The sequence below is a fragment of the Zootermopsis nevadensis genome, unplaced genomic scaffold (assembly GCF_977971745.1).
Source record: "Zootermopsis nevadensis isolate Lab colony 2312 unplaced genomic scaffold, Znev_1.0 Znev_ptg000021l, whole genome shotgun sequence".
NCBI lineage: Eukaryota > Metazoa > Arthropoda > Insecta > Blattodea > Termopsidae > Zootermopsis > Zootermopsis nevadensis.
In genome coordinates this window covers 13,808,339-13,835,217 of record NW_028259153.1, presented here as the reverse complement: position 1 = coordinate 13,835,217, position 26,879 = coordinate 13,808,339, and the positions used below count along the sequence as shown (strand labels likewise).

At 36.0% G+C, this 26,879-nt stretch overlaps 3 protein-coding genes across 12 annotated transcripts; 1 reads left to right on the top strand and 2 right to left on the bottom strand.

The window, feature by feature from the left end:
- Positions 1-192: 192 nt before the first annotated feature.
- Positions 193-23,785, top strand: LOC110831623 (methionine adenosyltransferase 2 subunit beta). Of its 9 annotated transcripts, none has more exons than XM_022067834.2 (7): positions 193-316; positions 1,900-2,038; positions 10,607-10,772; positions 12,925-13,112; positions 15,966-16,118; positions 17,335-17,528; positions 18,359-20,417. In XM_022067834.2, the coding sequence occupies exons 3-7, from the start codon at positions 10,672-10,674 to the stop codon at positions 18,620-18,622; spliced, it is 900 nt and encodes a 299-aa protein (XP_021923526.1). In that variant the 5' UTR covers positions 193-316; positions 1,900-2,038; positions 10,607-10,671; the 3' UTR covers positions 18,623-20,417. The 9 variants fall into 9 exon arrangements, 8 of the variants coding, with proteins under 8 accessions (XP_021923526.1, XP_021923528.1, XP_087208461.1 ...); XR_002543648.2 differs by lacking the exons at positions 193-316; positions 1,900-2,038; positions 10,607-10,772 and adding exons at positions 12,170-12,499; positions 22,755-22,813; positions 23,227-23,785 and having other exon boundaries at positions 18,359-18,629; XM_022067832.2 differs by lacking the exons at positions 193-316; positions 1,900-2,038; positions 10,607-10,772 and adding exons at positions 12,170-12,499; positions 22,755-23,785 and having other exon boundaries at positions 18,359-18,629.
- Positions 3,276-11,534, bottom strand: Vamp7 (Vesicle-associated membrane protein 7). Of its 2 annotated transcripts, none has more exons than XM_022067841.2 (7): positions 11,168-11,534; positions 10,787-11,007; positions 9,175-9,312; positions 7,957-8,047; positions 7,439-7,506; positions 6,801-6,893; positions 3,276-5,878 (listed from the first exon to the last, which is right to left on the bottom strand). In XM_022067841.2, exons 2-7 carry the CDS (start codon positions 10,988-10,990, stop codon positions 5,810-5,812), a joined length of 663 nt encoding a protein of 220 aa, XP_021923533.1. In that variant the 5' UTR covers positions 10,991-11,007; positions 11,168-11,534; the 3' UTR covers positions 3,276-5,809. The 2 variants fall into 2 exon arrangements, with proteins under 2 accessions (XP_021923533.1, XP_021923531.1); XM_022067839.2 differs by having other exon boundaries at positions 11,239-11,500.
- Positions 18,657-26,871, bottom strand: waw (Translation factor waclaw). Its single transcript, XM_022067821.2, has 9 exons — positions 26,105-26,871; positions 25,595-25,863; positions 24,667-24,906; positions 24,198-24,325; positions 22,959-23,096; positions 22,089-22,303; positions 21,182-21,310; positions 20,465-20,548; positions 18,657-19,801 (listed from the first exon to the last, which is right to left on the bottom strand). The coding sequence occupies exons 1-9, from the start codon at positions 26,768-26,770 to the stop codon at positions 19,676-19,678; spliced, it is 1,995 nt and encodes a 664-aa protein (XP_021923513.1). The 5' UTR covers positions 26,771-26,871; the 3' UTR covers positions 18,657-19,675.
- Between the last annotated feature and the right edge of the window lie 8 nt (positions 26,872-26,879).

Below are 26,879 nucleotides of genomic sequence, written 5' to 3'. Positions count from 1 at the left end.
CTTTGGGACAGATAAGATCGTGATATGATTGGCTAAGAGAAAATCATGTATTCACGCACGCAGATACACAAATTGAATACTGGAGCGACAGTAGCATTGTAGATTTGAGGTCTTCACAGCGGTGAGTATGAAGATTTCTGTCTTCTGGGTTGTTGCGCTGTGTAGTCTGGTAGATGTTTACCAACATTTCTGAGGTCATACTGCCTCCGTCATCAGGGCAACAGTAGCATTGTTATGAAACGTATTCTGTGTGTTATATTTTAGCGAAGTTTATGGGAAATATGGTCCCACCCATAATCCTGTGGTGTTTCTGAAGGTAAATATGTGTTACGTGTTAAATGTAGTTAATGATAATTATGCCTTAAACGTATATGGGTGTGATGATTTTATCTGTAAGTTGAAGCCGTTAATCAGGACAAGAGGAAAAATGTCTAGCTGTGGTGATTTAATTAATGTGCACGAGTGGGCAGTTTTTTAGCCGTGCAGTATTACTAGAAATGTTCTCGATTTCGGAGCTGTGAACTGGTCCCACGTTATATGTAATGAACTGTGTTATTTGTCATGCTAACAGCTGAGATTGGATGAGGTAAATCTGACGTTTTGGATCCCGTGATACAGACTTTGAAGTAGAGAGGTTAGCACTCCTATTTCATATTCAAGAGGTCTCATGATATCTAGATCCAGAGGACTGACAGTTTTTGTTATGTTCCTTAGTTGCTCCAGGGAAACATGCCCACTTTCCAATACATCATTCAGAAATTTCCCAGTTTAACACTGCATAAAAAATAATGAAAATCCCACCGACAGGATGAATATGGACAATGAGAGGTTGTGGGAGTTCAGAAAGATTTTTTGAGTACCTCAGAAATGCCCAACCCACATTTTACCACGCTGTACCAAATTTAGCTGTGTATTTTGTATTTAATTTTTGGCAAACACATCCCCACCTTCAAAAAAAAAAACCGTGGGAACTTCAAATCAGGTGATATATATGCTTAATATGAAATGCTAGTTTGCATGCAGAAGCAGGGTTCAGAATAGTGCTGTATGTGTCAAATAGAGCAGAACACCAGGTTACAAAGAAAAGTGGAGGCCTTGAAGACAGGTTATTTAAACATATTTTTAATCACCTTAGCTGTTTTAATTTACATAAAAATGAAAATAATTGTTTACCATACTTCTGGTCACAGTAGAAATGTTTTGGCCAAAGATACTGTGTTTGCAAGGCAAATTTATCTGCACAGCCTTACATCGTGTAACTATGATTAAGGCGGAGTAACTCATGTGGCAACAAACTCACCCATACGTAATTTCAAATACGACTTGTAGAATGTCTGATTCATATGAAGTGTAAAAAATCATTCTTCTCAAGTTACAACCACCGAAGGATGTGACTGTAAAGTCATGACAGCTTCTTTTTTCCCTCTTAAGTTGCAACCTTTGAAGAGAGAACTTCACATACACATGGGATATGCGTACTGTACATGTATAGAATTGGGTAAAGTTATGTGAGAGATGTGCATCAATCATCCGGTAGGAGAGACACATTTTTACATAAAGATGAGCATGCAGGGCACATGAATTCTTGAGGTTACTATTAAAGAACAGGAAGGATCTAACTGTTAATTGAAAATAAGCCACAATGGTCAACTGTCAGTGATGTTGAGGGAGGATCTCCAAGTTGATATTGTAATTGTAATGTTATAATGGCCACCTGTCTGTAAGAATTCTCAAATCTGTATATAAGTTGTGCTTAGTTTTGTGAATTGCAAAACAGGAAGGTACATAAATCATTATTTGGAAGAATACAGTAAATCAATATTAAAGCCAATATTTTTTGTAATCAATAAACTGGAATAACAATCTTGACTAAAAAACTGTTTCATTATTTTCTTACAGTTGTCATATTTCCTCTTCCAGTATTTTGACACATTTGAAATTTTTCTTCAGTACCATCCATAACTGCTTTGACCACAGCTTCATTAACTTCAAAGTTATTCATAAGGGCAGAAGAAAACTACAAGAAACTTCAACTCAGGTGAGCTATGAGTGGTAGCTGATATACTAATCATTTCACTCTCATTTTTTTAAAATTTTTGTCCAGTAAAATATGAATGCACTATTTATTTATGATGGACATGACCAATCTATACAGGGTGATTCAAAAAGGACTTTACAACTTTGAAAGTGTATAGAAATTTATTCAGAAGGCTTACAGAATCGGTTGAGGTGTCATTTTATAGCAAAACAAATCAAGTTTTACCTCAAACAGTCATTTTGGTTCGATGTGATTGCCATTGGTGATACTGCAGACATCCCACCTGAAATCAATTTCTTGCCAAACACGATCCAGCATATCCGGTGTCACTTCTGCAACTGCGGCGGTGATTCGAGCTTTGAGCTCAGTGAGATTGGCAGGTAAGGGTGGAACATACACATGATCTTAATGAAACCCCATAAGAAAAAATCGAGAGGTGTCAAATCTGGAGAACGAGGTGGCCATGCTATCGACCCTGTTCGACCAATCCACCGACCTGGGAAACGGTTATTGAGGAAATCCCGGACTTCTGTGAGGTGGTGCGCCGTCTTGCTGGAAGTGAATGCGTCCTTTTTGGTCATCTTCGTCTAACTGTGGTTTGAGAAAACTTTCGAGCTATTTTCAAACGCACTGCCGCTTGCGCTCGCAGTGACGGAATTGGGTACTACAGCACAACGTGAGTCAAACTTGATTTGTTTTGCTACAAAATGACACCTCAACCGATTCTGTAAGCCTTCTGAATAAATTTCTATACACTTTCAAAGTTGTAAAGTCCTTTTTGAATCACCTGGTATAAGTTGGATCTTGACATTGAGTGAAAGAGGATGTTGGTCTGAAATGGGAAGTGTTAAGTAAAAGTAAAGCTGTCCCACTATTTGCCATGTAGGCACTTGGGGGGGAGAGGAAGTATAGCTTCTACTCATTCTTGGCTTTGGCACTAGATGGGGGTGAGTGGTCAGCACCACACCCTAGCCATGTTTTACCGATGGGAAAGGACCCTGGTACCCATTGGATGGGCTCCAGAACTGGTCTGGGTGCCGAGGCCAGAGGGAAAATCATCTGCCCCATCAGGGATTGAACCCTGGTCATTCAGTCCATAGCCAGTCACTATACTGACTGAGCTACAGTAAAACAAAATGTAAATTTACATTTGACATTCCTATTCTCCTCCAAATTTAGCTGGAAAGTGCAATGTGGATGCATAAGTGAACTTGTGTAATACAAGAGAACAGTCACAAAACATATTATTCATTTATTTGCTTTTTTAAATCACTTAAAATATTTCTAAGACAAATTCAAAACCCATCTCGTAACAGTTTTACTCTGCATTACATATATAATATTACAGTGCATAAAATAACATTTTTAATCTATTATGCCATATTATAATTGCTGTTCATAACATAATTCATTAATATAACAAGCATTTCTAATATCCCATTTACTGAGTGGAAGAAATGGGCTATACAATGCAATGGTATTTATATGTGGAGATTAGGGGCATATTGTTGACTGTCATAAAGCTGCTGAATCCTTGGCATGCTAATAATGCAGTGGAAATCCCAAGATTCTTTGTTATGTGGACCCTTTATTGGGTGGTTCCTATTTGAAACTAAGTACAAATGTGTAGTTTGCCCTTGTTTTCATCGACCTGCTGAATGAAGCCATCAGAAAACAGCCCAGTCACACAAGACATTAGTCACTCCAGCATTATTTCAGTGTTTTGTTGATTAAAACAAATTTCTGAGCTGCTGCTGCTGCTACTACTACTACTACTATACACATCACGCTTTAGACTTTGTGTAAGATGTGAGGTTTCCACTGCAGTCTACATACAGAGTAGCCTTCTGGGTTCTAACAAAGCAGTACTGGAAGAAGCATAATTTGTTTCAAATTGTTTGCATCTCCAGGGAACATTTCAACTTTCATTACTTTCTTCTTAGTATGTTCAAAGTACTCTTTTCCCAGTTTGGTGTTGGTTACCTGTAGGTTTTCTTTTTATCACATTTGTAGAGTATCTATTATTTTCCATTTTATACCATTCCCACTTGTCTTCTTTCTTGTTGTCTTGCTGATTATACTTTCTGAAGGTTATTTACACATTCTGCCTTTTCCTGTCAGTACATTTTTAATATTCTTCACCAAGGTTCGTTTGGTTGTATCTTTAGATCCTTTTTCTTTCTTTCTTGCTTTCACTCAGTATGTTCTTAATAAATGCTGCCAAGGTTTGTGTGGTTTTGCTCTAGTTTCTTCCTATGTATTCTTTTAAGGCATCATTTATTTTATGTCTTATACCACTTCCTCTGTTGAGAAATGTATACAAAATATTGGCTGGAACATCCTGAAGCAAAGAACACACTCAGAATACCTAAGCAGAGCAGGTGTTAAGATAAAAATGGATGAAAAGGAAATAAGTGGGTGTGGACTTGATTCATTTAGCTCAGGACAGACACTAGTGACAGGTTTTTGTGCACATGGAAATTAACCTTTGGGTTCGGAAAATGTGGGAAAATTCTTGACTAGATGAGTGACATCATCAGCTTCTCAGCTTTGTCTGGGTGTCACCCTGTCTTCTTGTCTTGAATGCCATACTTATGTCTTTGTATGAATAATTCATTTTCTATTCTCTTTTTTCTCTCTCACTGTGTTCTAAATATCCTCTTTCCAGGCTTCTCTGTCTCCCCCTCTAGGTCTCTATTCCATGTTGTCTTTCTTACTGTATTTTTACACAGAACCTAAAACAATACATTTTACCCAGAAGATTACATTGCATTACATAATTTCTGCTTTTACAATTCTTGATTGTTTATGTTGTTCCTACACAGAAAACTTGAAGCTCATATTCGTTTTTACCATAAATATTCCACTTAAGGGTGAGATTAGCATTTCCTGTACAGAAATGTAGACCACCTACCAACAGTCTGACTACTACCCAGGAAAGGAAGCATTTGCTGCACAAGGGAAAACATGTAAAAACTCATTATTTATTTCAAAACTACATTCACTGGCACTCACATATTCTTTATCAAAACATTCAACAGAATCTGAATGGTATAAAACATTTGCTAGCTTTCTTAAGAGAGATCTCCCCCTCAAACCAAATCAAGTCGGTTCTCAAGTATGCTGCAAGGAAATACTGCAGAACTGCCAGTGAAGAAAATTATTACTTGCATTAGTACCAACAGTCTTGTGTATCATAACTGTCACTCTCTTGCTGTCAGTATTTTCCTGACTGCACAGTTGCCAATAATTATTTGGAATGAAATATACAGTAAGTAACATATGAACTTTGAAATTGTATCTCAAAGGCCAAATAATCACGCTTTATTTGCACCATTTCAATTTAAACACAGAACACATATAATCTGAGTTATGTAGTGATATGTCATTGCATTCTCTCACTTACACTGCCTCTAACAATTTTACTTCTGATGGTGATTCTGAAAGATGAAAATACAAAACTTCAAAGCAGGCACATTTTTTGCCACACAAACTACAACTCTGATACAATCCAATGATATTGGTCATATTACTTAAAGAGTTGTATGATAAGTAAAGGGGCAGGGTAATGTAAAGATGCAAAGCAAGAAGCAACCAGTTTGTAAAAATCCAGTTAAGTTGCCACTCAGTGATCAGTGCAAAACAACAGAACAGAAGACTACAGCAACCGATACTTCAATGCCTGACTGTAACATGGTGATGACAAATGAGAACTGAGACTTCACAGAAACTCAGGAACCCATCTTCATGCCACTTGGTAAAATATCTTGTTTAGTTCCCAATACAGCTCTGCCAAGCAAGGCCTCCACATGTCATGGAAACAATGAAGTAGATAATCAACTGTAACAAAACAATGGTAAAACTGCAGGACTGGTACTCCACGTACTACAAATGTGCCACTGTTCCTGTACCAACTTACAAGTGAATAATGCAACTGTTCTCATAAACCTAGTGAGAGAATATTATTCCATACTGTGTGCCCATAGGGATGTCAAGATGAACAAGTACAACATGATTTTAACAGGTTTCAAATAGACTGCAGAAAGTGAGTTTCACAACATGCATGAAATGAACAAATCTAACCCATGTCATTATTCTTGTGCAGGGGACAATTAAATAACAATATAGTTGCCATGTGATAATGAATAATGTACTACATTGTGAACGAAGAGGATTTGATTGTGTGTAAGGAGATTACTAGACTTGACATTCATCTAATAGAATTCTGCCTTGTTATGTCCAATAATTGCATACAATATGACACAGTCTAACAGGTATGTAACTGACTGTAATGCTACTAATAGACAAGATTTTAAGAAAGAACTGAAACATTATGTGTTCTTTGGATGATGTGCATGAAATTAGTGCATATGGGACTGGTGATGTATGTAACACCATTTGAATATGGAAGATACTTCCCTATTGCACAGATTTCATCCTACATATCTCATGTTGTTATGACTTATTTGGAAAATATACACTTATTATACAACAGTAAAATGCACATCAAGTAGAAATGTTTAAAGAAGAAAAATAGGAAGCATAAAATGTAGTTTAAATAAAATACAGTTTAACTTGTGGGTCAGTGTACTGGTCTTGTGCCTTGAAGGTCAAAGGACTGTAAGAATATTTGTTATAATTATTCCAATTTTTGTTCACTGAAAACATCTGCATTCCAGATAGAGTTGTGTTTCTTTCATGAAAGAAAATAAAGGGAAGAGGATATTCACAACTGGTATAAAACATCAGACAATGTACTTACTGCGATTACTACTCCAATAATGACGTACAACTTCACGTTCTTCCAGAACATGGAGCGTGCCAGATTGCGGCTTGTCTTACGGAAAGTTACAGACTATAACACAAATTAGTCACACCTAGAAATGTGTTTTTGAGTGAATACATACTTATGCAGATTATCTGCATATGTTTACAATAAGAAATTATAGACATTTTTCTGTGATCCTACCAACTAATAATATGATTAGGTTACTATTGCAAATCTTTCCATTTATTTTTAGTAAAGTGATAAAAGTCACTCTACCTAAGCATCACACATGAAGGCAAATAAGGGGGAGTGCAGGAAAACTGCTATATATTAACTTCAGCACCTGGTGGAGGTGAACGGTCAGCTTCATTCCTCAGAAAAAAGCCACATGACACTTATTACATGGGATCCTACATGGGCCCCAGTGGCAAAGAAAAAAATCCCTACCTCTAGCCAGTCACTTCACTAAGTGAATTATTCTAGCCCATATTAAAATTACAGTTTTTATGTGGAATCATTTATACTGATTGCATCAATTTATCTCTGTTCTAATGTTCAAACCAAATAAGGGAAATTCATTATTTGAGAAAATTAGGTCACTGCTTTTATACCATACAAGGGAAAATACTCACGCTGGCACTAAGATTCTCTGTTTTGTTCACCAACAGCTCCAGCCTCTCTCCTCGCATAGCCACATTATCTGCAAATTACAAAGTTCATAAATTATTATATTTAAACTGACAACTGTTTGCTTTGTTACAAGCAACATAAATTTCATATCCACTGATTTCTGAACATATGTAACATCAACAAGCTATTACATGGTGGCCATGCATATCCTTCCCATAACTACAGACTGAGCAATTTATACAGATGCAGAGAATTCAAGAAACAACAAAGTCTTTAAATAAACCCTACCATTGTTTCATGTGACAGTTTCTCTGCCCTTAATTGTGGTTCTGGTAAAAATTTGAGTGGTCATCGTTTAATGACTCTCATTCAGTTTATGCCCAATAAGGGATTGTCCCAGTTGACCATTCAGCCCTGGTCTCAAAAGGAACTGCAGTAAGTGGTGTAATAACAGTACCATCTTTTGTACAGCCAAAAAACATAAAATTATGATTATTGTAACATTCTGTAACTAACTCACCTATGTTTTTAACCATGATGTTCTTCAGCTCATCCAATTCCCCATGAACTCGGGAGATGGTGTCAATCTCTTGTGACTCTGAATAATGTTTCTGAAATGGATATATAACAGAAACCAGTTTATAAGAACTGCACATGAAAACTGTCAGAGATGCAGTTTCCTGTCCTTCTTATCATAAGACATCCCCTCACCATTAACATCACAATTTTCACATTCTGTTTGGGGCTTTAAAGCTGGGGCCCTAACAGTAAATAGTGTAACTGTCAAAAACATTATGTGAGCAAAAGCAAAATCAACAGATAGCCATGTTGCAAGTATATGCATGGTATCCAAGCATTCTTTCTTGGACATCCATCATAATAGTACCTGCATATGTGTACTAAATTATTAGTATCAAATAAGTTTAAGGTAGATACAGTTAGATCCATTTGATAAGCAGTCCCCTGCTGATTAGCTAACTGCCTCTATATGTAGTTGGTCCCAATATGCAACTGTCATTCTACTTTCACTAGCTTGTCTCTCCCCATACTTCAACTTGCAAGGGTTCAGAGGCCAGACCCAACAGTACTGACAGAAGTCTGTAGATGTACTATTAAAGGTGAAATGAATACTCCTTGTAAGAAAACATTCTTATATATTTCATCAACAAATCAAAATTTGGTAACATGTTAGATTAGTTAAAGATTTCTGTCTTCTGGGTTATTGCGCTGTGTAGTCTGGTCGATGTTAACCAACGTTTCAGAGGTCATACTGCCTCCGTCATCAGGGCGATGACGGAGGCAGTATGACCTCTGAAACGTTGGTTAACATCGACCAGACTACACAGCGCAATAACCCAGAAGACAGAAATCTTCATACTCACCGCTGTGAGAACCTCAAGTCTTACTTAGATTAGTTAGTTTAATCTAATTCATGTTATGTTGGAACTGATCCTAGTAAGAATAAAACATGAATTCTGACTTGCAAAAGCAGCAAAAAATGTATTGTTACTATTAGTTAGTTAGTTATTTCCTGTTACTCCTAGTGGATCATAGGGCAGCATTGTTACTATGCAGTAAAGTAATTCTGAATTTTAAAGTTTGTATATTAATCTGCAAGAAATGAACACCCAAGTTACAAACTTGCTCAAAAATTCTGAGAAATATTCTTACTGATTAAAATAAATTTCTGCAATTTAAGATGGCAAACTGACTCAAATACCACTCCTAGAAGACTTACCATTTCATTGGCTAAAACTTGAGAGAATTCTGTGTGCATTGCATATGCTAAAGCTGTATCTGCTCTGGACCCATAAGCTGTTTGGAACCTCTGCTTGATTTCATTCAGAAACAGAAAAGCCCTTGAACGCTCAAATTCCTACAGAAAATCAAAAAATGGAATTTACACTGTATTGCAGTACTTGCAGTGAAAATGTGAAACATCAATCAAAACCTCTTGCAAGCAAATATGAATGTCCTGTAACTGTTTCATTAAACATTAGCACTTAAGAGAGAATAGACTCAAATTACACCCAAGCACCAGCAAATAAATTATAAATATAACAAGAGGGACAGTACTAGCCATGAAATTGTGAACTGTTGCTGGCTACTGGCAAAGAAATTATAAATACCAATTACACCTTCAACAGCAGGCAGGTTCTAAGCACAGAAATTAATGACAGGTCAGGTCTTCAAGGGTACAGGGATGCTAACACAGAAATTGTGAGTAGTGGTTCCCTAGTAGCTCAATCATTGTATTTACTCAAATAGTAGTTGGGTCTTGAATACAAACTCTAAATGATAGTCAGATGTCAAACAGCAGATGGGTATAACACAGAACTCATAAATACTGGCTACAATCCTAAATAGTAGCTAGGTACTAACATAGAGTATGTGAACAGTGTCCGGGCCTCAAACAGTAGCTCAGTATGAGTGCAAAAATTGTAATAAAATAGAATTTATTTACATTCCATAGATCCTTCATATGCCTGTTTGGCATATGAAGATTATATCTGTATCTTGTAATTATATTGTGGATATCTGAGTTTGTTTGAAAATCTTCTATGTTGTCCACTACAAATGATGATAATGAGAAGAATTTGCTGGCTAGTGGAAGAATATTAAATTTCTTAAAGAATTCCCTATATGAAGCTCTCCCTTTAGTGGGTGCTGTTATTCGAATGATTTTCTTTTAGGTGTAAAATACTTTTTGCTGTCTGTTGAGTTTCCATATACAATAATTCTGTATGACATGATAAAGTGGAAGTAAGTAAAACAGACTAAAACATCTGTAGTTAGATATGCAAGACTGTTCACCTTTGTTATATACAGGTTTAACTTTTGAATATTTAAGTAATTCTGGAGAAACTCCTACTGCCAGTGATTGATTGCAAAGATAACTTAAATAAACAATAACACTGTCTGCACAACTTTTGAGTAAAGTTTTACTTTACTTTACTTTTAACTGCACTGACTGTTGTGAACATAAGATTTATGCGGTCACTTCTGTAGAATATTTCCATTTCCTTGTTAAATTTTCCAGACTGATTTTATTTTACTATTTGACTCTAGTATCAGTTTACTGTAATGCATTTGTTTAGCCTCTTTAATGACTTATCTTGCAATATATCCTTGTATTACACTTTATTAAAGTTTCATGTCATTGTTACCAGATTAAATATTGTGATGGTCCAACAGCAGCTGGATACTAGCAAGAAATTATAAATGGTTACCAGGTATGAAGCAGGTTCTCAGTACAGTAGAACATGGGGCCCAACAGAAGGGAGATACTGGTAAAGAATTTGTAAATACAGGAGAAAAGGAAAAAAAAACTGGAAGGTTATTATACTCACATCATCTGTAATACACATGTATATTATTCTGTTCTCACATATATAATGGAAAAGATAGCTGCCATGGGAATATGTCAGCTTGGCATTTTCAGAAGGGATTTTAGCTATGATTTGTTGTGTGACTTCTGTGAAGTTCCCGGCACACGATGCATGTTTTGTGAGGACTACCGTGCCTCTCGTAATAACACTGTAGAGGATACGCATGGTCAATTATTGACAAGCTGAAACAGTAACAAACACAAGCACGACAATAATCCTCCAACTTTCATTATCCACGCTACACACATAACACCACTACATGAAAACAAAACGAAATAATAATGCAGACTGAGAACGCTGTATAGTTTAAGCAAGCTATGGCAAAAACATGATAAAACTAACAAAAATATTTTCTTCCGATACGTTTTCATATTCTAATGATGGTGAGTGTATATAAACTACATTATATGTACCACTAGGACAAGAGGAAAATTCCAAAGGTAAAATAATCCCACTAAAAGTTGACGAGAAAGTACACAGAAATTTGTTTTTGAGTCAGATATGGTTACACAAACACTTCCAATATCAAACCGTACGTCACTATACTCAACATCGGCTACAGATATAAAACAAACAAAAGACTCAGAAGCACATGACCGAGCGTGCGCAATTGTCATCAAAACAAAGTATTTCGAAGGGTGTAAAACTGCTATATTGAGAAATCTTTATTTCTGATCACTATTGGAGATTTGTATTATCTTTTTAAGCTTAATTAATAATTAGAGACTCCCATGTAAACAAGATTTTAAGTGAATAGTACTGAAAGTGCATCACGCATTACTTATGAAGATTGTAATTTGGTTTGGTACCGCACGATGGCATGAAAACAGATAAAAAATTTAACGTTTGTAAATATACAGATATTTAAGTTTACGTTCCACCCTGAAAGTAAAGCCCTTTTCATGGCATTGGTCAAAGAGTTAAATATAAGTTCATAGAGTATAATGGAAACCGCATATCGAAAGTATTTTAAATGTCCTGTGTCTACAGTCTACGACTGTAATCTTTTGACTTGCTAGGAGAGGAAGGGGGAAAGATACGGACTTCCTCCATTCCTTTCAAGACTCAAAATTACAGTCGTGGACTGTAATGTCGGGTGTTTATATTAAGAATGGTTTATTAAACGATTCTGTTATTAGTTCACCGAATGATAAGGTAATTGGTGGGAAAAGGTCGTGAAAGGAAGCGGTCATGGCACAATTGAATATACTAATTTGCTTGGATGGACATAAAAACACGAAAAATTTCAGGATAACCGGGTTATGGACCGAGTTATGAAATCAGGATCTCCCGAATCAAGGTACCTACACTGGACCGCGTCATTCGGTCGTACGGCAGGTGGGCATCTGTATAAACAATAGACAAAAATGGAATTTTCGACAGTGTGATACATTTTAGTTGACTGAATTTCTGGCAATGGGCTACAATTGTTATTATGTTGGTATTAAAGTATGATTCTTATAGTAGACTGCAAGAGAAGATTTTTGCACGCAGAGTAGGAGGTTATGGGATCAGTAGAGCTGATCGCGAAGCCTTCGAACTTTATTAATTAATTAAGATGGAAACAATACATAAACGTTTGTTTCTCACGGGTGCATCGGGTCTGTTAGGAAGAGCAGTATATAAACGATTCGCTAATGAAGGTTGGACAGTTTACGGTACAGCATATTCCAGGTAGGAAACAAACGTCAAGTGTTTAAGAAATAGTCGTGTTATTCTTTATCTGACGGAGTAACACGTCTACTTTAAATGTTATGGCGTAATTCGACTTCGCCTTGAATTTAAATAGCACAGCAGGTAGTTAATCCTCCCTTGATTTGCAGAAACAATTCCTAGGGCTTGTGTCGTAGGAATGCATCTACATTCGTCTCAGAAGGGTCTGTCAGTATAGAAAGACCTGACTGAATGGAACCTATATGAAGTGGAAACACGCACTTATTTTAAATTTTCTGTGTGTGTGTAAGAATAACAGAGTGAAAACCAATGTTAAATTATCCCTAGTAAATATAAATATGGAAATGAAACAAAATAATGTATAGGCTCCTTATAAATGACTTTATTACCTGGGTTTTCTGTACATAACATTACTTTTCTTCCAGGGTTGTTGAGGGCTTACATAAATTGGACTTAACAGATGATACTGAAGTTAAGAAGTCAGTCACAAAATTTAAACCAAGCTTTTTAATACACTGTGCAGCACAGCGGTTCCCAGATAAAGTTGATTTGGACCCAGTGGGTGCTGCTAAGATCAATGTTGATTCTTCAAGACATCTTGCACATATTGCTGGTATGAATGCATAGTTTATTACTTAAATAAGTTTCCAAAGAATATTTTCATGCTTGTTGCTTCAGTTATTCCTGGATTTAATTCTTGGCTTAATTAATGATGCTTTTTAACTGTGATTGTTGTATACCATCAGGTGATAGGATGATGTGAATGATTAATTGGAAAAGATGTAGAAGGTAGTTGGCATGACAACCTGTTTTACACTATCAGTTCAGTGTTATGTGTAGAGGCTGATCAAAACCACAAAGAGCATTAGTCAGAATTACCAACTTCTGAGTGTAACTCATATCTAGAACATTAGTGCATAGCAGTGCCATGAAGCATGTGTAAATTATTTTGTTTAGTGTAATGTGGATAGGTTAGAGAGGAAATAAAACATGGAGAAAATTTCATGAGGGAATTTACATCTTGTGCTCTTAACCTAATACTGTTGTGGGAATTAAATTAAGAAGAATGGAGTTGACAACATGTAAGATACATGGGGAAATTAAGAAACATTCAGAATTTTGTTGGAAAATATCTAGAAAAGAAATCACTTGAAAAAATTGGATATTATTTATCTTTACTGTACAGGGGATTCAAACTCCTGTATTACAGGGCTGCTGGCTATAATGTAACTTCAACATTAAAGGTTTAGTTGTATGCTAGTGCAATGCGTGGTGAGGTGGGCTGTATATGAACCATGACACAATGGTAGTGAAGGTTAAAATGCATTTTAGAGGAATGGATTGTGAGGATGTGAACTGGTTCAGGATTGTGTACAGTGCACAGTGGGATAGATAGCGATTCTAGCCGGAAAAAAATAATTTTTCTCGCATTTAAATATGTTAGAATTTTTGCTTGGATATTGTTAATAAAGACCCCTTCTATAAGAAAATGGCAAGAATACGTGTTTTAAACAAGTGTTTTAAACAAGACTAGCGCACCCTAGCTTCTCTTATCTGTTAGTGTTGAAGGAGGAAGAGATGTTTATGTTAGTAGTCATGTTCCAGACAGCTTGGATGCAAGACCCTTGTAGCAGCAGACGAAGGGAAAATCTTTTGATATTTTAAATGGAAGTTATTGAGGAAGGTATGTAGTATATTTTGTAATAGGTTTTGTATAAATATCTGTATTCTTTTTATACATATGGCACGCTAACTTAATTATGGTGCTTTTACTGATCACTTTTCATCTTTCCAATGTTCACATAGAATTTTAGTTGCTAGAGTCATCGAGAGTCACGACCAAATTCACGTGAAAATATAGATTAGAGTATGCACTTTAAGATGAGACCTGTTTCGTTTGCTAGTTTTTGCTAATGTGAGTGTCGTGAATTTTTTCCTTAATTAGGAGCACCTCCGCCAATCTCGTACCGAGAAACATTTCCGTTGTTGTGCAAAAGGAATACAGATTGTGATGAACTTTATGTTTATATTCTTAAAAGATTAGATATTGTAGAATGTTCTTCCGAAAATAGAAACCATTTAAGAGTGATTTTGAAGAATCTGCCTAGCAATTTTAATAAAAAGTGGGTACAGTGACTCCGCAATAAGAATTTATTTTTAGATAAGAATTCTAACTGGTTAGATGTGAATCCAAATTTGCCAGAAACATTAGTAGAGCAGATAAAACAAAGTAACAGGGATGAGCCATCGACAAGTGGGGTCAGGGGTAGGCGAAAAAAACTTTTTCAAGAATGTAGTGATAGAGGAAAACGGAAAAAATTCAGCCTTTAGTGGAAAATCATGAAGTATCGGCGAATATTTCTGGAATTAATGAAGATCTTATTCGTTCATTTTCTATAATATTGTGCATCTTGTCCTGTGGATACACAGTGAATGTTGAGGCATTTGATAAATATGCCATGGAAACAGCAAATTTATAAGTTAATTTATATCCATGGTACTACATGCCTGCAAGTGTCGACAAGATACTGTTTCATGGCGGAAAAATTATAGAATCTGCCATTCTGCCTATCGGATTGTTATCTGAAGATGCCCAGGAGGGCACGCACAAAGATGTGCGAAGATACAGACTCGATAACGCCAGGAAATGTTCGTGCGAATGAAATTTAGAAGATGTCCTGCACATGTTACTAGTTTCTTCTGATCCTTTAATATCGCAGATTAAACAGGCCTCGAGAGCAAGGAAGCCACATTTACCTTCTGAGGTACTCAAATTATTGAAGGAACTGGATATTGATACTGATTAGCAACAACATGAGGACGAGGAAGGATACAGCTCTTCGGATGCTTTGGATGTCTCTTCCGATGAAGAATAATGACATGAATAATGCTCTGAGTTAAATATTTATGTATTAATGTTGTGTATTCGAAAGTAGAGTAGCTTTTATAATTATATTTGTATTGTAGTGATATTTGCTTCTACTAACTTGACTTGCATGCATTATTTTTCCGTATTTAGAGGCGTATTTCGCCCTTTTTACATATAAAAGTACATAATATTTATTATAAACTAATGTATCACACTTTTTTCTGTCAGAATTTTCATTTTCAATATTCAGATTAAAAAAATCAAGTTTCGATTTTTTCCGGCTAGAATCACAATCTATCCCACTGTGCAGTGGCGAGCTTCTGTATTGCTATAGTCTTTTTATTTAACAGTGCTATCAGTAACTCAGACTATAATATAATCAAATCATAGGATGATTAATGAATTGTAAATGATATGGAAGGAAGCAGTCATGGCCAAATTTAAGATATTGTCATGAAGGGACTGAGGAAGACCACAAAGATTAGCTAGGTTTACTAAGCACTTTGCTGTGATACTTTGTTCCTGTTTTTTGTGGTTTTGAACCTTTGGCAGTCAGAAATGTACAGACCTGTGATGAATTTTCTTGAAATATTGCAGATTTTTTACAAGTCCCGATGCTACACATCAGCACAGACTATGTGTTTGATGGCAAGTCCCCACCATATGCTGTGAATGCAGTGCCCAGTCCTCTCAACCTATATGGGAAAACCAAGTTGAATGGGGAAAAGGCCACACTGGCAGTTGGAAAAGGTAATATAACATCCATTTTTTTTAGGACAGATATGAAACACAGAACACAACGAAATTCTCTGGTCAGTTAGATTCATGCTAGCTGAATTAACCAATAAATAACAAGACTGGAAAGGAATTACCCAATGGAATGCACTAAATTTCTGTGAATTTGCATTTTTGTGTTAATTTATTGCACATACAAATACATTTCTGTACTTCTTTAATCACAGAACATCTTGTACTAAACTTTTGTGACTTGCTGAAAGTTTGTAACGTACAGCAACATACATCTGTATTGCTGACAGCAAATTAGGAATAAATGAATACATTTATCTTCCTTTCTGTTTTATTAAGAATTTTAGACCCTGGACATCAGGATACGGAAATTTTTATTTATTTATTTATTTATAGTTCATTTAACGATGCTTTTTCAGTAGCTCAGATTGTATAGCATCGAATGAGAGTATGATAGTGAATAATGGGTTGGAAAGGATGTGGAAGGAAGCAGTTGTGGTTTAATTCAAGGTACTGCCTGGCATTTACCTGAAGGGCAGGGGAAAACCACTAAATACCACAGTCAGGATAGCCAGTCTCTGGACTAAGATTTGAAATCAGGACCTCTTGAATACAAAGCAGAAGTGTTGACCACTTGACCATGACGTTCGGTAGGAAACTTTAGAGAGCTGTGACATAATTTTTATTTATTTTTGTATTCATCATGTGTCACGTTTCTTGTAGTAAGAGGTGCTAAAAACTGCTGAAGTACAGAGATTCAGAATTCTTCCATGTATTTCCTTAAATATGTCACATTAAAAAAAATTGTAAAATTAAAGTTGTAGATCTTGATGAGATGTGTGCTAGGAATGACAATAAATACTCAGCAAAGACTTTATTTGTAAAATTCATTGAGCAATAGAAATAAGAATACTGTAGAAGCAGCAGTTCAAGAGACTTGTGAGGTTTTAATACAAGATACAGTACTTCATTAAATTTTTAGTTTTCAGCATCAGGAAATGGTGTGCCAAGAACTAATAAATTGATTAGCATTTAAATCACAACAGTAACATGAAATAAATTCTTAGAGGTGAGTACCTTATAGTCAAATCACTAATATCTGTGTGAAAATAATTTCTGCTATCTGCATCACAAAATAACTTCTGCCATCTGAGGTGTAAGTAATCGATGAAATTACAAGCATGTCTGTGGTGTCCTTCATTGGCTTTGCTTGTTTCAGGTAACCTTGTGTTACGTGTGCCAGTCCTGTATGGTCCAGTAGAATACTTGGCTGAAAGTGCAGTAACTGTTCTCTTAAACAACCTCATTCATAGAGACAAACCATGCAAGATTTCTAACTATGAACGACGCTGCCCATCCCATGTTGATGATATTGCTGATATATGTCTGCAGTTGGCAGTGAAGAGACTTGAGGTGTATATAATTTAATTTCCCATCCTTTCCTTTCTTGATTGTGAACTTTCTTCACATTTTAACAAGTAATGTGACAGATACTTGCATAGTGCATACTACTGGAAATTATCCTGAGCTAGTTCAGTCCAGTTCCCATCCTCAGAACCTTAAAGATCCTAATGTTTCATTGTTCCAAGAGGTGAATTTTGTGATCAAAATTCTGTATGTATATCTTGTATCATCCTAGCTACATGTCCAGCTCATTGTAACCTCCTCCATTTCACTGTTATAACAACAAAAAGTGAAGCTATATAAGTCACAAAGTTCCTTAATGTGTAGCATCTTCCATTCCTCACTTCATCCTTCTTAGGTGCAAATATTTTTTTAGAACTTTGCTTCTAGACATGATTTATGTTTTCCTCTAAAAGTAAAATATAACATTTTTGACCTGATAGCTTTCTGTTCTGTCCATTTCACAATAGCTGAATCACTGAGTTGATAAAGGGAATTATTCTAATGAATCTCAATGTATGAAAAATTCACAAAAACAAAAACTGTTTACTGCTCTTGCTTTTGTTTTGTCATTAGTATTCATATTTGGGAATTATTGGAAATTAATGCAATGAACATTCCCATTGTTATTTTTTAATTTTATTAAATTATATGTGAGTTGTGTGAATTAATTTCATGGAAAAATATGAAAGACTGGAATGATTCCATTTTCCCACATAGCAGTTCAACTGTATTACCTATTATTATCTCCAAAAGCCTCTTAGTAGATCCATGTGAAAATGAGTTTGACATGTTTTGCATATTATCTCAGAGTTAAATGTCTGTAGTATATTTTTCAGGATGAAAACATTTGCGGCATTTTCCACTGGTGCGGCAAAGAGATATTCACCAAGTATGACATGTTGGTGCAGATTGCCAGCGTGTTCCATCTGCCGTATGATTCCCATGTGATTCCAGACTCTAACCCGCCCAGTGCCACCACAACCACACATCGGCCATATGATACAACTCTGGATACCTCACGACTTGAACAGCTGGGTATTGGACATCACACACCATTTGATATTGGAATTAAGTCTGCACTGCAGCCATGGGTCAGGTAACACACAGGTAAAACTGAATAATTAGTTGACTATGTTATGTAAGTTATATATTTATTTCAGGTATTGTATTAAGGGGAAATAAAAGAACGGAAATTAAGTACCAGTATTCAGAGAGGGCAGATCGTGGACTTGATATTACAGCACCAACTGGTCAATCATTTAACATGCTCATACTTGGTTACCTACTCTTGGTTATTCTGTAACTGTACATATGAAGTATAACAATTAAAGAGACTGAGTTTACTCTAGGTTCACAATGAATAATAGGCTGGATGGTCCAATCAGCATTACACAGAGGTGAGGCTTCACTTTCTGGCCAACTGTATTCCAGTGCATACTGAATAGGAGGCTGGTTAACCCCCTTCATGATTTAGCAGCCAAACAGTCATCAGGATTCAGTTTGTTCAATTGGAAATTTTTTGTTTGTTATCATAAGTGTTGGTGATAAACTCTTGGAACAAAAAACTTAACTAATTCCATGGAGCTCAGCAATGGAACATTCACTGAAGAAGATAAAATATTTGACTAGGCCAGTGAATTTTGCACCATGATAGTGCTCCTTCCCATACAGCATTTTTGGTAAACTTTGATGTATTCTTTTGTCTTCATATTCATGACAGATCAGAAAGTTATTTCGTCACTTTAATCCTGTAGCCTATTAAGGGATAAAACACCCAGATATAAGGCATAAGATGTTTTGCTCTTCAATGCGCTATATGTTGTTCTGTTCTGTATTGTGAAAGAACTATTTCCACAGGTTTTAATTTTATATGCCCTTACAATGACAATATACACTGAAGTGTCGGTCAATGCTGTTCATCACTTCCAAAAGTTGCAGAAAATTTTGTTCTGAAATAAAGTGTAATATCACCATTGTACCTCATTACTGAATCAGAAGAAGCTATAATCCCAACATTGTCAGAATAATTCTTGGTCCTTAAAAAGGCATACTAGTGATGTTTCACTGTATTCTGTTGGTAACCCTTTTTTGATGCAGTCTGTGGCTGAACAATGTGATGGTAAGCTATAGTGAATCGTATGATTTTTGAAGCTCTATCGTTTCAACACATCGATGAATGTCTCTCTTGGCAGCCTAATGTTGGCCACCAACTTCATACTTTTCTTGCCCTCTGCCTGTCTGTTTAGCAGTTTCATTCTCCTGGTCACATCTCCTCCATACTGTAGAAAAAAAGAATAGCATGTCAGTAACGATATAACAAAGGTTCTCTACTGTAGATTGGTTTACAGATAATATAACTGATTGGGGGCATATGAGAATGAAGTGTTGAAGAAATGCTTTAGACTAAATAACAGGCAAATGCAGATAATCATAATTTTTAAACTTTTACTGGAGTATTCTCATTTATCATCATTGCTTTTCTATGTACACAACATTGTATATTGTGGCTACATGTTCTGTCATACTCATAAAATCAAGTCAAAAAGTTCCTTCATGGGTAAAGTGGCTGAAGCTTGCATTTGATCACTTCCCTATATATCGTCATGGTTAGATAGATGCTAAGTAAGTAAAATTTTCTTTGATATTTAGGTTATTGGCATGCCTAAAAATACTATGGTTAATCTGAAAATTACATAATCTGCTTGCTGATAAGTGAGAACCTTCTGTACAAGAAAAAGTAATTTATGATTCTATACAGTGTAATTAATTTTGTAACAGTAGACTTGTATCTGTAGTAAGGGAACATCAGAGCCAGTGAGGTGTAAATAGTAGCAAACAAGACATTTGAAATGTATGTATACTCTACTGAAATACATCTTTCAACTTTTGTTGGAATTATAGTTTAAATGTAACATAAGTAAGAGTTCTAAATCTATACTCACCAACTTTGCTGTCACATCCTTGCGATATGCTTTCAGAGTTTCTCTTGCAACAATTTTGCCTCCAACTGCAGCTTGAATAGCAATCTAGGAACAAGGATATAACACTTCACATTCTTTCTTTTAATTGCTTTATAAATTCTTGTACCCAGTGAATATTTAGTCTTTTTGTTCCACCTTTCCAAACTGGATTCCAGTGAATTTTATCATTGGTTTTCTCCCCTTTCTACATGTTCATATCATCACAAAATCTTCTTCCTATCTTCTGTACAATGCTTTCTTTTATGTCCAGTGTTTCTTTGTTTCATTTCATGCGCAGCTACATTTCCAAAAATTACATACTTTCAGCCTATTATATAAAACTCCATACAGCATCTTTTTTGCTAAATAGATTGTTCCCTCCATGGTTCCCAGGGCAGTCCATTTACAATTTCGGGTGGACAAAATGGGACTGGCGCAGGTTTTGTTTTCTTTGAGTATTTTCCTTTTCCCCTAATTTATCATTTCCCCACTGTGGTATATTCATACTTTACCATCACTATCGTTAGGAAATGGATGGCACAATAGACACATCTAAGGCTGCAGTACTAAATGACTCTCACCTCACTCCTATAATTTTTAAGAATAAAAAAACAGTTTTGTATGCAACTAGTGGAAAATGGAACTAGACCAATAGATGAGCTCACATAAATAGTGACAGAATAAGAAACATAGCTGTACCTCAATCATTTGTCGTGGTATAATTTCCTTAAGTTTGAGACATACTCTGCGTCCCACACCAGATGCCTTGGAGGCATGCACCACCATGCTGAGTTCCTCAACAGCAATCCCATTCAGCAGAATGTTCAACTGCAACAGTAGAGGAACATTTCACAGCAGTTACAGATTAGGTTTGCACTACAAGGTAACTTACTTTTTGGGGAGGAGACTCAGTGGTATGAGGGTAAGGGACTGGAAATGCCATGTTTAGATCAACCACACGTTTCAAAAATGTTCTGCATGGGTTTCCCTTCCCTCATCAGTTACAAACAAAATTTTATGAATGTGAAGAATATCAGACTTCATTATAATTCAGAGTGCCCACTAAGCTATGTATCACTGTACCAGCCAATGATAGCAGTGTCTGCCTCATGGGTGCACCCACCTCAGAAATTGAATCCTTTACCTTTGCCAAGAAAGGAAGACTCCAAAAGAGTCGTTAAGACTTAACTAGAGACATTAGCCAAGACAAGATTTTCAGAGTGCTCAAAAATGAGGTATGTATAGTACAGTGTTCCACAGAGGAAAGTTATAGATAACCCTATGTTACAGAGATACAGCTTCACACCTAGTACTTGGTAGTAGATGGAGTAGAGGTTAACTTCACACTGCTTAACTCTTGTGGAAAGGGGCTGAAGTTATTGCACAGGAGGTTGGGTTGGTCCTAGAGCTGGTCTGGATGTTGTCATGAAGAAAATGTGGGATAATCCACTCCATAGCCACTTGATTTATTGACATATCTGGCAGGTGGTTGCAATATTAAGCCCTTCACTTTGGTTTACTCATTACAAAATGTGTAATTGAATGTGGAATCTTTCCAGCATTTCCTAATGACAAATTCTCCATCCTAATAATGAAAGGTACTCACCTTTACAAGTCTGGAAGGAACAAATCCATATTCTTCATAGTCAAAACTGGCATAACCTGAAGAAATGGACTTTAGGTGGTCATGGAAATCCACAACAATCTCATTTAGTGGTAACAAAATATGCATAATCACATGATGGTTATCAATGTTGGTAGAACTTTGCTGAGTACCTCGTCGCTCCATGCAGAGAGACAAGATGGGACCCAGATATGTGTCTGCAGTAAAAACCAAATGCTATAATGCATTGCTAGACAAAGTCTATTCTGCAAATGGAAGTGGAATTTGCTGAATGCCGTTAAGAGAAGAAGGCATTCTTTAATTCTTAGCAGTAAAAGTTACTCTGAAAACTTCTTATATCTCTGACAAAAGGAAGTAGGCCAACAGAAAGAAAAAAAGGTGCACTTTGAAGATTCTAATTTCATCCCTCATATTTAGAAGAGCTTCCCTTGTTTCTAAGTACCTCTCACCTCTAGCCTCTGCTGCTAGTGACAACTGTCACTTTGCAATTACACTGTTAATGAAGTGATGCTAGTGTTAATTTAATACTATACATCTGCTAGTAGTGTGTAAACATCCTGTATAATAATTTTGCAATACATAGTAAGGGTCAAATTGATAATGTGAGTTCAATTTCTCAACTCTGCTTACACCTCTCTTCCTTTTCAGTGAGGGGTGGGGGAAATGTACAGTGCACTAAGAAAGTGAACACATTGCTCTGGTTTCTGGTGAGTAGTTTAATTTTGTTTGTCATAAAGGATCTGGGAGTTGATTTAAAAAATTTGATTTATAAGGTTCCTTGTCATGTGGTGGCCCTCTTTCACAATTTACCATCTCTGTGCACCACAACAGTCATTTGTGAACAGCTCCTACCTGGAGTTATGATTGTTCCCATCACCATAGGTTCCAGGAATTCAGTAACAATACATGGATCAGGAAAATGTGCTGGATTTGTAATGGTAATTTCTGATCCACCGTATCGTTTAACATTCTTCTCTCCAAATATCCTAGCTGTAAAGGAAAAGAAGGTTTTAAGTAGACCATAAACAGTTTAAATATATTTTATGAATCTTTAGGTGAATTTACAGAAGTTGTCTGAACTGACCCAAGTTAGGACCTAATAATGCTTTTGTTTTTCCAGTGAAAGAGTTGTAGTTTGTAACTGTTAAGGCCACCTTTTTTTGATGATCTGGTCTGTAACCATTTTGGTACTGGAAGAAGCTTCTGACAGGCTGGAAGATCCTGATGCCTCCATTATCAGTGCAGAAGGGACAATACTAGGAATGAAGGTGGATATCTAGGAAGATGAAGGGAATGTATTCTGTACTAGATGGATAGACTAGAGCGCATGGGTTGAAAGAAAACAGGAAGGGAGAAATGCATTCTAGGGAGCAGCAATAAAAATGTGAATTTTATTAGCACTTCCTATGGTACATACTGGAAGTAGTAAGTAGTGTTTTTGTGCTGTTGTGTCTGAATCAGTTATCTTTGTGCAGATATTATGTAAGACATAATGTGTATATTTTATGGATATGTACAACCTTTTGATTTCACTCAGTTGAATACTTACTGAGATACAACCAGAAATTAATTTAGGCTTTTAAGTAAAATAACTTACACATGATAATACTTATAAGCAGAAGTGCCAGAAATCAAGTTTAATTAAATCAAATGAATAAAAAGATATGCATTAAAGTTGATTCAAATCTTTAAGTAAAGTGGGTTTTAAAATGCATAACATTTTCAAATGTCAAGTTAAAATGACTGACTCATCAGTTATTATCACATCGAAATGCCCTATTTTGATATCATCATGTTATTTTCACGGAAATGATATCCTATTAAAAGCTGCATACTTTTAAAAGAACTATCGATTCCCATACAGTACTTTGGGCACTATATTGAATGACAGTGTAATTACCACCTCACATGTTTACAAAACCACCATGTGGCGATTGTTGTTGATAGAAAGTTTAAAAAGAAGATGGGGAGGTATCTAGTGGCATGATGTTCATACTACAGTTCTTAGACATCAGACAATTAGTGTCAAAAAGTGATGTCTAGGAGACATACATGCAGCTTTCTAACAGTGTTCTTATTAATAGTGCTAACCTTTGTATGTGACACTTGGTGCTGTGATGACAGCTTGAGTATCATACTCCTGTTCAAGACGCTGGTTAAACACTTCCATGTGCAGCAAACCAAGGAAACCTAACCTCCAGCCCTGCCCCAGTGCTGGACTGAACACATGAGTATCAAGAAAATGATCAAAATTCCATCAACTTCCCAAATATTAAGTAAAATAAGATTATCCTGAGCCTACTTCAAGGAATATTAGGTATTTTAAGCAAAGAAAATTGCTGTTTCAAGATATTACTGAACAAATTAGTGTAGTTCTAGTTCTTAGTTTGTTGTCTATTTACATTCTTTGTGCTATAAATAGTTTCTTATATATCATAACTACATGTTTAGACTACCATATTGCACAAACTGTTGCCCCAACTATATAAAAGTGATTTTTTCATTATTCATAATTTAGGACTTAGCACAATAGAGAAAGTTTGTTTTTGTCTTTTCTTACCTGGAATCAGTTGCAACAGTTACAGCTGAATCATTAAGCACCAGCTTCTCAATGGCACTTCGTAGGACGACATGTTGTGATTGGTCCATGGGGTATACACCAGCAAATACCATAGGGTTTGCAGGTTTAAAGTCTGGTAACATAGTCACAGACTGATTTCTGTGGTGCAATGTATCACCAATATGTGCTTCTTTGGTGGAACGCATGTTGCAAGTCAAGTATCCCACTTGTCCTGCTACCCTGTATACATTCACTTATTATAAACAATATAAATCATCTTTATACTTATTTGGTTTTGTCTGTACATAAAACACAGTTCTAGTGATTACAACCCAGTTGACTAATTGACATGAAATGCATACTGGGTTGAAAGGTATACTCCAGTTTGGAGAACAACATATTTCCCAAATTTGTTCTTTAACATTTTATAGCCCTTAATGGTTATGATGTCCATTTAATGATGATACAAGGCAGTTGTTGACGTAGCCAGTCAGCTGTAAAGAGGCATAAATTGTCTTTTATTAAAACACTAAATAAGTCCATGGAGCAGAGGCATTCATGAGAAGATGACAGTTGCTCATTTGGTCAAGAAATTCTGCATCTTTTCATCTTTCTCCACAACCATGTTTACAAGAGCCCAACATTAGATTTTATTCTGAGTCAGGTGAATTGAAGGTGTCAAGCTCATACTCTCACTATATTGATTTAAGACCTGCTTTAATATTGTTCTCCCCTATACTTCTGATACTCCAAAGTGGCCTTTTATCCCCTTCTGGTTTTCCAGCTAATTTTGTACATAGAAATAAGTCAAAATATGCAATGAGGAATTTGGGCATAAATAATATCATCATACTGTAACAGTATATAAGAATATACTCTACTGCACTGTTACATACATAACTTGTAATGTGGGTTAAATAGTACTCACAGTTTATTTGTTGGTTCTTCATGAGGCCGTAACAATCCAGTACTTTTAATTTCATAATTCTTGCCTGAGTGCATTGCAACAATCTCATCTCCTATTTTTACTGAACCATCTGTAACATAGACTACTACCACAGCCCCTTGATATCTGTCATACCAACTATCAAAAAGTAGGGCGCGGAATGGAGTTTCGCGATTCACTGGGGGAGGTGGCAATCTGTCTACTACAGCTTTCAATACATCTTCAACACCTGTGCCTAATTTGGCAGATACCTGAAAAGTAAGATATCCAAGCTAGTCATGTTTCATGGACCTTTCTTGTATATATATATATATATGCATGGACAACTAATTACTTAGGTATGGGACTTATCTACAGAGTATTAAGGTCTGCACATATCTTTTTATTCGGATGTGTTGTTAAATGTACTGTATTGTGAAAGGTATTTACGTCTTTCACATTCTGAATATCAGGATCCAAACAAGAGTGATACCTGTATTCATAACAACTTACCTTCAATATATCATTTTCACTGATATCAAACAGTGTCCTCAACTGGCCTGATACTTTCTCTGGATCAGCATTTTTTAAATCAATTTTGTTTAGAACTGGAATTATAACGAGTTCTTTACCAAATGCCATATAAAAATTAGCCACTGTTTGAGCTTGAACGCCCTGATTTGCATCTACTAACAATATAACTCCTTGACAGGCTGCCAAAGAACGTGAAACTTCAGTTGAAAAGTCAACATGACCTGGTGTATCAATGAGGTTTAACAAGTAATTATGATTATTTAAAGTGTAGTTTAATGAGGCTGTCTGTGCTTTAACCGTAATACCACGTTCACGTTCAACCTGTAATCTATCCAATACTTGACTTCGCCCACTGTTTTTCATAATTGCACCAGTCATCTCCAAAAGTCGATCTGCCAATGTACTCTTTCCATGATCCACATGTGCAATAATACTAAAATTTCTAATATTTTCAACTGGTATATCTTCACACTTTTGTTTTTTCTCATCTGCTTTGTTGTTCTTTACTGTCGTAGAACTACAGATAGTATTACTTCTGGGAAAACCTTGAAGAAGACGAGAAGAACATTTTATAGCCGCAAAAATATCCTTTGACAATGCAAACATCTGTGGTGCTACAGTTCTTGCACGTATGTTCTTGAACATTTAATGAACATGCACACGAATGCTGTCAGTTACACTCAATACACCATGGGTCACACATTACTACTACGAAACGACAGCCATATTGTTTGCATTTGTTGCCATGGTTACG